This window comes from Crocuta crocuta, unplaced genomic scaffold (assembly GCF_008692635.1).
Source record: "Crocuta crocuta isolate KB4526 unplaced genomic scaffold, BGI_CrCroc_1.0 scaffold26, whole genome shotgun sequence".
Lineage (NCBI taxonomy): Eukaryota > Metazoa > Chordata > Mammalia > Carnivora > Hyaenidae > Crocuta > Crocuta crocuta.
Window position 1 is genome coordinate 9,811,106 of NW_027532249.1, and position 13,124 is coordinate 9,824,229.

At 37.1% G+C, this 13,124-nt stretch overlaps 1 protein-coding gene across 3 annotated transcripts in view; it reads right to left on the bottom strand.

Moving 5' to 3' along the window:
• SMCHD1 (structural maintenance of chromosomes flexible hinge domain containing 1) overlaps positions 1–12,650 on the bottom strand; it is a 141,649-nt gene extending 128,999 nt beyond the window's left edge. For all 3 annotated transcript variants that reach the window (XM_077778161.1, XM_077778159.1, XM_077778160.1), the window contains exons 1-3: positions 12,389–12,650; positions 4,582–4,657; positions 3,756–3,917 (exon numbers count right to left, since the gene is read on the bottom strand). In XM_077778161.1, coding sequence (XP_077634287.1) covers positions 3,756–3,917; positions 4,582–4,657; positions 12,389–12,568 — 418 coding nt within the window. In that variant the 5' untranslated portion in view covers positions 12,569–12,650. The remainder of the gene's footprint in view (positions 1–3,755; positions 3,918–4,581; positions 4,658–12,388) is intronic.
• Positions 12,651–13,124: the final 474 nt, after the last annotated feature.

Genomic DNA, 13,124 nt, shown 5'->3' on the forward strand with positions numbered 1-13,124 from the left:
CCGGCAAAAAAAAAATTTAATTTAATTTAAAAATTAAAAAAAAACTTTTTAAATGCTGGTAAAAAAAAAAAAGGGGGGGAACATACCAAATTTATGTCTCTTACTTTCCCCAAAGCATAACCCAACTAACACTATAATTAATCCAGAGAGTAGCACCCCAGGAAGCGTTCCACAGTCTAAACACTTACAGGATGTCTATGTTTATAAACTACAAAGAAGTTACTGCAAATCAGATTACATATAAGGATCTGGCCAATGGTAATGTCTAGAAAATGGAGGAGGAACATTGTAGAAAATGGGAGAAAAGAATGTTAAGAGAAATTTGGAGGGAAGAATTTACAGATATAATTGTACAGATATAAATGAACAAAAGAAAAAAAGAAATTCAAGATAGTTTTTGAGTGTTTGCTCTAGAAGACTGGATAAATGGTCATATTTATCATTAAGGGAAAATTTTGAGAGGAAAGAAAAAAATCATTCTGTTTTAGCTGCAATGCCCTACCACTGTATCAAAGTCAATGAGTAGAGGTGTTCCATAGGGAACTAGAACAGATACCCGGCTTCAGAGAATAAAAACAGCCAGAGGTAAGGATTTTTGCTTCAATGATCAAATAGTTAAGGCTTGGATCAGCATTGAAAGAAAAGTATTAAAAAAGAGCAGCACGACTTAAAGAAATATCTACTATATGGTCAAGAAAAACAAGCAGCAGCACCAAAGCCCAATGAAACAAAAGGAGGAAAAAGATCTAGGAATGTAATGTAAAGTCACAGTAATCCAAGCAAGAACTTAAAAAGGGAGATTTTCTGACTGTTCATATGACAGCAGGAATGATAACTGGTACAACTAATCTGGAAGGTAATTAAATCTATATCAAATCTTGAAAATGAACATATTCACTCCCTAATTATATATTTAGAAATCTATCTCCATAGAAAGAAATACAAAGTCATTCAATATGCAAATATTTAAGCACTTACTATTTTCAGGCATTATTCTCTAAGAATAGAACAAACCAGACAAGAGTCTATTCTTGCGGAGTTAACATTCTAAGTAAAAGGAAAATGATAAAGATGGAAAATATAATCATAAGCATGTTAGAAGGTTGTATATGTGATAGAGAAAAGAAAGAGCAGAGAAAAGAGACTACACAACAGTAAAGGCACAAAGGAAACACAGTTGCAATTTTAAACAGGTTAATTTTTGTTAAGGTTATAAATAAACAAAACTTCAAAGAGGTGAGGAAATGAGACAGGGCCTATCTGGACAAACACTATTACAGGCAGAAGGCCCTAAGCTGAGAATAGGTACTGGGGTGAAATGAACAAGTAAAAAGAAGAGCTGCAGAGAATTAACAAAGCAGAGCTATAAAGACCATACAGGTGATTAAAAAGACATCCACATTTATACTCAGTGAAATGGGGAGCTGTCAGTGTTTTCAGTAAATCCAATCTGCCTTGTCAAACCTTACATGGACAGCCATGAAAAGATAATTAAGAGTTCGCTATATAATCTAAGTGACAACTCCTTGAGATCAGGTCTTAGAAACAGAAATGATCCTTTCTAGATAAACACTAAATATAGTGCCTACAGGACTTTCTGACAAACTGAATGAAAGATGAATCAATCTGATTCATGTTGGCCTAAGAAACTGAAAGAACAGACTGATAATCAATTTGGATGGGAAAATTATGTGTAGTTAGGATTCATTGATCAGATCAGGGGTCTCATCTTAGATATTCTAATGGAGATAACACAGGGGCAGCTGTATAGACAAAACTGGAATTCAGGAGATATGTCTGACATTATCATCAATATTTAAATAAAAACTACCATTTCTACCACCCCATTTAGGAGTCACTACCATAAAGATGGTATTTAGAACCATGTCACTGGACAGGATAACTAAGAGAAGATAAGGAACCAAGGACTAAGCCCTGAGGCACTTCAATATTAAGAAGGTTGAGGAGGGAGGTCAATTATATCTCAGTAAAAAAAGGAAGAAAAGAAGATGGAGAGCGAAGACTACACAGAAGGCAGAGAGGTCAAAACAAAATAGAGTATGGTTTCTCAAAAGTGAAGATTATTTTACCAAGGAGGAAAAAGTGATAAACTGTCAATGCCTTCAGTAAAATGGGAACTGAAAACTAATCACTGGATTTAGTCAATGGTGATTTTCAAAGCGTAAGTACAAGGGCAACTGAGTGACTCCTGATTTCAGCTCAGGTCATGGTCCCAGGGTTGTGGCATCAAGCTCCATGTTGGGCTCAGCACTGAGCATAGAGCCTGCTTAAGACACTCTTTCTACTACTCTCCCCTGACTCGCACTCTCTTAAAAAAAAAAAAAAAAAAAAGTATGAGAGAATGAAAAGGAGAGAATGGGAAGAGGAGTAGCAGGGTTGACAGTATATACAGTCACCTCCTTTGAGAAGTTTTGCTATACACCGGAACAAAAAACTGGACAGTCGCTAGTGAAAGTTAAGTATGATGTTTTTAAGACAGGGGAAATAAGATGGTAGCTTTTTGTATATAAAGAACATTAGAGATAATAAACATAATGCTTAGAAGTTCAAGTTCTATAGTTCCTCTTCTAGGGTTCAAATCCTAGCTCCAACACTTTCTAGTAGGGTGGCTTTTGTCAAGCTACCTAAAATCTCTCAGCCTCAATTTCTTCTGCAAAGTAGGGTTATTATCTAACACTAGCTACCACTTAGGATTAGGAATTAAATGAGATAATGTTCGTAAAGTATTCGGCATAGAGACTGGCACTGTAGCTTATAGCAATAATTAATAATACTTGTACTAAAGTAATACTTAAGGTGAGGATATGTACAAAGATTTAGACAAAGAATATTCAGTCATGTGTAAAATAAAAAAGACTAAAAGCACCTAAATGTCTAACAGTAGAACACTGTTCAAAGAAATTTATATAAATAATGTGTAAACACTAAAAACAAATATACACTGACATATAAAGATGTTCATTTTAATTTAAACAAAAAAGTAGGTTAAAGAAGTATGCACCATATAAAACCACTAAAAAAAAATTATGAAAAGGTCTGAAATGATAAATACCAAAGTGTAAGTGGTAGTTAGATCTGTGTGGTAGAGATATGATGTTCTCTATGTTCTTTTTGCTTATCTATGTCTTCTAATTTCATACAAACTATAATGCGTATACAATGAAAAAATATTTTTAATAAGTTTATAATGAATACCTAAGTAGTACTGAACATGTTGGCAGGGGCCAGACAGAAAAGACACTCTAAATCAATTGATTTACAAAGATCATTAGCAAACAATCCAAGGTAGGACAAAAACTGGTGAGAAGTAAAGATAGAAAGAAATAAGAAATGGAGACCAGACCACAAACCACTTACTTGTGTAGTTCAGCTATACAAAGTTGTAAAGTAAAAAAAATATTTTCTCAATTGGAAGAGGTCTACAGGAAGCCAGGAAGAATAAATCAGAGTATACAGAAGATGAAAGATATGTAGGTACAGTATTTCTTATACCTTAAAGTGGGAGAAATTTTAATCCTTGATTAGTTTTAAAGGAGAGGTATCTTTACTCTGAAGAAGACTTAGAAAAAGAAATATATTGTGATGAAGAAGTTGAAGCAAGGAAGTTCACAATGACTGATCAGATCTTCTAGTAAGTAGAAAAAGAATGTTTAAAAAGTGAAGGAATGCAACATGTGGCTAAGAGATAAGGTATAGTAATAGTTTGTCAAAATTAGAACAGATGTAATACTTACGCAAAGGATTTTGTCCTTCACTTGCATAATATTCATACATTCCACTTTTAACCAGTGTGTCATAGTGAGGTAGGAAGTCAATTCGTTCTTTTGTAGCTGTAAGTAGTAACTGATTGACTGACTGTAGCAGGTATAGAGTGACTCCATCTTTAACAGTATCATCTGTAATTAAAAGGTAACAACTTAAGTACTACACTAGCATCAGAAATACAATGAATTTATAATTCTGAATATGCAAATTATATCTATCAGCTATCTTTAAAGATGGTACAGGCAAACCCTCAAACAATGGATCGATCTATAAGTTCAGTTGTGTTTTATTAAGGATAGTACAGTGGAATCGGTCCAAATATATCCACTCATCTAAAACAATTCTTAATAAGTTAAACTCACAAGAAATCAGATGAGAAACTATATTAGAGTGGTATTAACATGAATGGAAAAGTATGATTAAATTCAAAAGGAGTCAGGCATGAAAACTGGCAGATCCTGGAATCTAACTGGATTAAAAAAAAAGAAAAAAGAAAGAGGAAGACTCTAAATTGGTGAGAATTAACTTCTTGAGGGCCGATGTAAAAGAAATGTGGCCAGGTATTACACAATGTCTCATCTCCTGCAGCTGTAACTGATAACTATTCTTCTATAATTCTTTGAAAAATATGATCTCTACACAAACTGTGCACATAAAATCAGTTTCCCCTCCACCCCAAAAAAGTAACCAACATTATCAATAATTTTAGATGCTTATCTGTGTAATGGGATAGTTACTGCCCTATAATGTACTAGAACATACTAAATATAAAAGCGTCAATTAAACACTGCTTACCAAAATTATCACAGGTAATTTCTTTCCTACTTGTTGTTGTAATCACAAATTTCTCTTCAGATGAAATGCCAAGTGTCTATCCAAAATAATAGTAATAAAATAAATTATTACAAAAAGGAAGTAAATATACCATTCAAGTTCATAAGAATATGAAAACATTGATAGTATAGTATAAACTTGTAACAATTACTATACTTAGCCAAGAAATTTAAGTCTTGATACTTTAAAATTTTTCCTTTGCATAATTAAGGACAGCTCTATCTATTAATTACCTATTTGCTTAACAAGGTTGTTTTTTTCTGCTACAGGCACATAAAGACACCTAGGAACATGATGATTAGATGGAATATTTCAAAAGAGTTTTAATATGGGCAGGATTTCTTAGGTAAAAGGCATGCTATTTCATGTCAACAAAAGTAAACTTATTTGGAGCAACACATTAACTCTTACGTTCACACAGATTAAATATTTAAATACACAAAAACAAAAATACTAGAAAAAAGGAGTAGTATTTATCACACAGAGGTAAGGATAGCCATGTCATGCAGGATTTTTCTGTATTAAAGAATCTCTTTAATCTATTATAACCCCTTCCAAAAGAGTAACTTTAAAATATTAAGGAAAATTATAAAGTCTTAGAAGGAATTCCAACAGGAGACAAAGAGCATCCGAAGGAAACAAAAAGCCTTCATAAAACAAGATGAAGATCAACAAAAAGGAAAGAACAAAAAGTCACAATCAAAAGGAGAAAATACAAATGAATGACCAATGAACACACAAAAAATAGAAACTTTACAACTGATCAGAAAATGAGGAAAAGGAAAATGAGTTAACATTTTCATTAAAATTTTACCGATCTTTAAAATTAAAAGACATACGCTCTTTCTAAAATTAAACAATACAGGGGCACCTGGGTGGCTCAGACAGTTGAGTGTCCACCTTAAGCCTCAGGTCATGCAGTTCATGAGTTTGAGCCCTGCACTGGGCTCTGAGCTAACAAAAAGCTCAGAGCCTGAGCCTGCTTTGGATTCTTTATATCCCTCTCTCCTTTCCCCTCTCCTGCTCATGCTCTGCCTCTCTCTGTCTCTCAAAAATAAATAAATGTTTAAAAAATGTTTTTAATTAAACAATACAATATACAGTTAAGTGAAAAGACTGACTTCTGCTTCAGGTAATGATGGACTAATCTTTCTTTTTCTTTTATAGTTCCTTGTCAAGCTGGTTTCCATATAACACCCAATGCTTATCCCAACAAGTGCCCTCCTCCATGCCTGATGGACTAATCTTGGACCAACCTTGCCACCGAACTAAAAAAAAGAAAAAGAAAAAGAAAAAAAATCTGTATTAATAATGTTCACTCAAGCCTTCAATAGCGATACTAAACTTTATTGGTTCCTACTGAAACTAATTAAAGCACCAACTCCTTACTCTAAACACTAATTAAAGGGGGCCTAGGTGGCACTGTTGGTTGAGCACTATAGATCTTGGCTCTGGTCATGATCTCACAGCTCATGAGTTCGAGCCCCACGCTGGGCTCTGTGTTGATGGCATGGAGCCTGCTTGGGATTCTGTGTCTCCTCCTCTCTGCCCCTCCCCCAGTTGTGTGTTCTCATGCTCTCTCTCAAAATAAATACACTTAAAAAGAATTTTTAAGGGAAAAAATACATTTATCCTGCCTTTTTGGTACCAACTGTATTTAGGGGGTAAGCAAAGAGCTCTAACTGATGAGGCAAAGTTGTTCTTTTAGAGAATTCCAGCTAATAAATACAGAAGGAATAGCAATCAGAATATCACCATTAATGGATGAACCATCAGATCAAATTTTGTTATGGAGGGATCCAGTTGAAACCATCTGAATCCTACTAATATGATCTTAGCATTGCTAAGGGTGGGAGAAATATTTATTTATTACCTGCCTTCTTGATACGATGTAACATAAAATACCAGCACCACCTATGAAGTTTTCTTTGCCTCCATACCTCAATCAAAGAAGCTGAACCCAAGTTTGGCTTATAAACCTTTAAAAATAGTTTTTTAAACTATTCTATCTCCACAGAATATGTGGAGATAAAACAAGTTAAATTACACCATGAAGGCGCACAAACTCATAATGTGCACTATTAAAGAAAAACCTGCTTGACTTCTTGAACAGGCCAATGTTGGGAAAAATGATGAGATTGAGGGACGACAGTTTTGCTCACATGCTCTAAATCTGAAAAGAATTAAGACACATAAAAACCAAATTCAACATGAGGACCCTGATGGAATCTTGACTTTAAGAAACCAACTAAAAAAGACATTTTGAAATAATCAGAGATACTTATATATAAACAATACTTTAAGATGTTAATTTTGATGATGTGATCACAGAAATGCATGTGAACATATAGGAGTAAAGTGAACCAAGAACTGGAATATGCTACAAAACACAAAAATGATACTTGTGTAGTAAAATCCTTGTTAACTGTTGAATCTGGATGAGTTAATGTAATCCTTGTTAACTGCTGAATCTGGATGAGTTTATTTGGGCTCATTACACCATTATCTCTTTATGTTTGAAGCTTTTTATAAGAGAAATGTGTAACATAAAATATACTGTAATAGACCAGTAGAAGAGAATAGTAGACCCTGAAACAGACCTACATATATAGACATGGAAATAGGAGGTGACAGTATAAATTGGTAGGGAAAGAATACTTTCAATGAATGATACTGACAACTAGATACCTGCATAAAAATAGGTAAAAGAAAGTCCCCATCTTAACATAACACAGAAAGAATTTTCAAGAGAATTAAAGATGCTGCATATTAACACAAAATTTTAGAGGAGAACACAGAGGAATAATTTTGAGTAGAGAAAAGGATTTCTGAAAGTATACAAAAAGTGCAAGCCATATAGGAAAAAATTAGAAAATATGAATATATACTCATCCTCACTTGTTAGTAGAGAAACTAAAACAACAGTATACTTTACTGAAATTAAAGATAATCCTATCCTATGCAATTCCATCCTACAGAAATGAAGCTATGGACATAAACTGATGGTGAATAAAATTGTACTTGTTTAACAAATAAAAATTGACTTTATAGACCTTTTTTAGTTTTGTGTAATGGGTCTTTACTTTTTAGTTCAATGCTTTATTTCTATAGTGCCCAATTGTTAGATCATGTGCTTATGCATCCTGTAGAATAAAATTTGTTCTTATGTGTCAAGTTAAATTTTTAAGATTTACATACATCTGAATAATTGTATCTGATTATTCCATACACTCTCGCGATTAATGTGTTGTTATTCAACTAAGATACTAAGCTATCTTTTTGTCTTCCTTACCTTGAATTCTGTATATAAAAATTATTTCTTAAAATCATAATTTTTCTCAATATTTTTAAATCTTTGATATTTGACAAAGTACTTTTTTACATTATACATTATGCCTTTATTCAAGACATCCTTCCTCTCCATATTTTTAGTCTAAATTCTATCTTATCAGACATAAACATAAAGTCTTTCAAGTTTTGTATTAAATTTTTTAATGTTTTATTTATTTCTGAGAGAGAGACAGAGACAGAGACAGAGACAGTGTAAGCAGGGGAGGGTCAGACAGAGAGGGAGATACAGAATCTGAAGCAGGCTCCAGGCTCTGAGCTAGCTGTCAGCACAAAGCCCAAGGCGGTGCTCGAACCCATAAACCATGAGATCATGACCTGAGCTGAAGTCGGATGCTTAACTGCCTGAGCCACCCAGGCACCCCTCAAGTTTTGTATTAACCTGGCCTTGAATACAGATTTACCTCTTCTGTCTTTCCCTATACAAAAGCAGAATAGCATTTTATTTGGGCAAGAGACATGGTTAGGTTTTCTCATTTTTATAACACTTTGATCCCGTCTTCTTCTGGGTTAATTGGTAAAGCAGACAGATCTGCCTTTAATGGGTAATAAAAACTACCCGCCCTCCATCTCTTTAGGTCAGCTTCAAAATACCTGCTGTCCAACTTTTCTCAAAAGCCAATTTTAAGATTTCTGAAGAGCTAACTAAATTGAGTCCATAAAGTCTTCAAATACTTTAAATTTCATCCATGAATTAAAACAGAAACTATATACTTCAATGCATTGTTCTGAAACTCTGCAAACTAGCCTTTAATGATTTGTCCTTTGACATTATACCCAATGTGCAGGTTTTGTCCCTGAATCACCCACAGACCGGTAACACCCATAATGCATATGAATGAGAAATTTCTTAAAAAAAAAAAAAAAAAAAATAAAATCTGAGGAGCGCCTGAATGGCTCAGGTGGTATCCAACTGATATCCAACTCTGGCTCAGGCTCCATGCTGACAGAGTGGAGCCTGCTTAGGATTCTCTCTCCCTCTCCCTTCCCCTCCTCCCTGACTCAGACTTTCTCTCTCTCAAAAATAAATAAGTAAACTTAAAAAAAAGAAAAGAAAAAACTTAAAAAAAAATTTGAGTGGTTACGGATTAAAGCAGCTTGCATTACCCTAAATAACACATACCCTACCTTGCATTAAAGGAAATAAGCAGTAGCCTTACCTATCTTTAAGGATGCTGTACATCTTACCAAGATTTGAAAGGAATCTAAGAAAAAATTTTTCTCAAAGTTTTGCTTCACTAGCAGATGGAAATTTTTTATTTTATAGACACTGTAGTTTTTCTATCAATTATCTTTCCTTGTTTTGACCTAAGAAACTCAAAGCTGGATTTCATGGCTCAGCAATGGCAGAAGATATTATCAAAGTTTATTACCTCTCCTCAGGTTACTACTTTATTCCTTCCTATATCAACTTTTGATTCTTCTTTTAATCTTCTGGGAAAATTTTTTTCTTAAAATTTTAAGGGATTTCTACACCCAACTTGGGGCTCAAACCCACAACCCCAAGATTCAGAGTCATATGCTCCACCAAATGAGCCTGGCCAGGCACCCCTCATCTTCAGAATTTTTAATATGTATACCCTATATATAAAAAAAAATTTTAAAGAAGAGAGTGATTCATTTAACAGCTATAAACCAACTATTAGTAAGGCTCCTGTCCTCAAGGAGCATACAGATTTTTTTTTTTTTTTTTTAAGTATGATGGTAGAGTAAGTGCCATGGTAGAGTAACAAGGTATTATGGAACTAAACGAAGGAAAAAGTAAGCATTTCCTCAAAACTGGAGACAGAGGATAGGTTTGCATTCTTGTAACTTAATGTCTGGATGTGTCTTAAGAGCTAGACAAATGAATTATCTTCTATGATTCTGCAAGGTCACAAGGGCTCAGGTTAATAGCTGCTTATCACAAGTCTAAGGGATTCTTTCAAATCTATTCCTCTTTTAAAAAAACAAAAACAAAAAACTCTTTCTTCTTCTTTCCTCTTGACTGCTCCCTTTTCCACAAGGTGAACTTTCCCCAAAAAACAGTTTAGGATCCATAATACTTTCTGGCACTACAAACACTTATTAGTTCAAGGTTTACTGAAAAACTTTAACTTAGTGCACTATTTTCCTCCTCCCCAACAAGAAAAATAAAGGCTTTAGTAAATAGCGTGGGCACTGTGGAGGTTTTTTTTAAATAAAAATACAAGCTTCAGAATTAAGGAGACTTAGATTTTAACCCCAGTTTCACTGCTTATTAACTTAAAACCCTGGACTTAATTCAGAAATTTAATGTAGTTCTTCATGTAGGTAATGGACACAAGGTTATGGGATTAGGTTACATAATCTAATGATGCTTTAAAAAATAAATTCTGCAAAAAAAAAGTTAGCCTTCCATTTTTTTTTCTCACTAGTTCTTCCCTCTCACCTCCGATCAAATTTAACCTTTTCTCTTCCAGGAGAAAAAAGTGGGAAAGAGGAGGAAAGAATTAGTCAAAAGAAATATTTTGTTTGGTTTTCAAATTAAAATACTGAAGGAATGGAATAAATATATCTATCCCCTATAACAACTTAATTTGAGGTACAATGGTATAACAGAAAAAAAATGGGTTCTGGGTTTGAATCCTAATTCGAGACTGTACTATATATCTGTTTTGTTTAAGTGAGTCACCATCTCCAAAAGTGAGTTACCACTTCTGTAATAATACTTCCCCAACTAACAGTTACTGAGACTTCTCACAGCGGAGAATTTACTTCTACACAGAGTAAATTAGTCGAACCTTATTGAAAACAAATCTGAAAATCAAAAGCGTTAAAAATATTCCTGAGCTTTGATACAGAAATTTCACTTCCAAAATTCTAAAGAAAAAGACGTAAAACACTATGTATTCAAAGATGCTTATCACAGCATTACTTAAAATTGAAGGTAATGTAAAGGTTAACAAAAAGAAGGGATTTGGTTATGTAAACAGATGTACTGAACAAACCATTTCAAACTATTATGAAGACCTGCACTAAAAGAGAAAAATACTGACAATATTAACTGAAAAAATAGATTACAAACGTGTATTACAGCCATAAAAAAATCAGGGTAAGGACACAAAGAAGTAACTCCAAGGGCTACCAGTAGTCATAAATTTTATACTAATGAAAAAGTTTACTCACTTTTTTCTCCTCTGTTCCTTATTTTCTTTAATGTGCTAATATTTTTAAAAATTAAAAAAATTAAAAAAGTTTCCTTTTGTGAAATGGTTTTGAAAGCATTCATCAAAAAAAAGATGAGCATTCATTCATTTGGTTTTCAAATACATGGGAATCTGCTATATTCAGGCACAGAATGAATGCACTTTATAATTTCGGCATTTGCCATGTGCCAGGCACAGTTCTAGACACTGAGGATACAACTGTGAACAAACCAAAGTCCTTGCTCTTAAGGCCCTCTTTTTCTATGGGTCTTGATTTCAATTATTTCAGCAACTACACAGAGTTGTGTGTCTAGACCAGTACTAAATCACCAGCCTCATCAAATTAAAACAATGCTTCACACAAAGTTCTCTTGAAAGCTAAGTGTTCCTTGTAGCTTAAAAAGAACTTTATGTGGTTAACACAGCACAAGGTTATAACCATCCCTTCTTTAAAGCTCAGACACCACCAACGCCACATATCTAGAAGATACTTGACAGTGTAGTTTTTCCTACACAATCATTAATTTTTAAAGTAAACTAACACAGTCGAGATACATATACCACAAACATACATATATTCACACACACACATATAAACACACGCAGACATACACACCTTCTTTGGTGTTTCAGAGCTACCCACGGACACCTTTCGAGATAGTTCTAAACCTCTCAAGAAAGCCAGCAGAGCAGCTCCACCTGCGAAGCTAACTCGGACAAGTGTTTCCACCAGGGAAGGAAGGACCTTGCCAAGGAGTGCCCATAGAGCTCCTTGACAGAACGACCCGGGAAATTATTCTATCATTTAATGAACCTGAGGTAAACCGACTCCAGGAGTTTCAGAACTCCCAACCATCACAACAGTCATAACAGAGCCACCGGCTTNACACAAGTGGCTTTTCCCTCCTGGAAAATGGGTTTAGAGTACGAAGGGCTTAGAGTACTAAGGTCGCCACGGGCCAATGAAACCCTAGGTTAAGAAACCCTGGGCAGCGAGGACCACCCGACCCCGTAAAAGGGCAGGGCAGGGCCCACGGAGTTGCTCGCTCTGCACTCCCAGGCCGAGGCTGGGACCAGCCCAAGGCTTCCAGCCGCCCGGCCACGGGCATGGCGGGCACCCGGCAGAGAGAAGCCAAGGCCGCAGAACTAGAGCCAGGTGACAGGTTTATTGCCCTTGGTGAGCGACTTGAGCGTCTCATCGCCCTCCCAACCCAAACTCTACCCGCGCATCCCTCCTCAGACCCTTGGCGTACCTGACACACAGAGGCGCGGAACCTTGCGTAGTCCGAGCGCTCCTCGACCTGCAGCACCCGGTCCCCGAGCTCGGACTCCTTTTCGCGCCGGTCAAACAAGTACACCGTCCTGCAGCCGCCCCNGCCTCCGCCGTCCTCTCCAGTCCCCACCGAGGGCCCGCCGCCGCCCGCCGCTGCCATATTGGGGGAAAGGAGAGAAAAACAGCAGCGCCGGCGTCTACCGCGGCCGCGCTCGGGGCCGAGGTGCAGGCTCCGCACGGCGCCTTCAGCTCCAGCCCCCGGGGCGGCGCGAGGCCTCTAGCCCGGCGCGCTGCAGCTCCTCCCTCAGCGGCGGAGGCGGCGGCCGAGCAGCGGCAGGCGCGAGGATCACCCGGGAACCGATTCAAACGAGCTCTTGCTCCTGCACACGTCACTTCCGCGGCGCGTCGTTCCCGGGGAGAAGGGGGCGCGCGGCGCGCTCTTCGTAAGCCCGGGACCCGCGCCCGCCGCCTCCCACGCGAGCTTCGCAGCGCAACCCGCGACCAGGGCCGCCGCCCGGGACAGTGGCGCAGGAGGAAGAAGGGCCGTCCGCGGCGCACAGGAGGCGGGGCGAATCCGGCAGGCCGCGCGGGCGGGGCGGGACTTCAGCGCCTGCCGCCCTGGGCCCGCCCCTTTCGCCCTCCAGAAGTCGGGAGGGAAGTGCGGTTCCGTGTGGGCGCCTGCGCTCTGGTGGGCCACCCATATTCCAGGAGGGAGA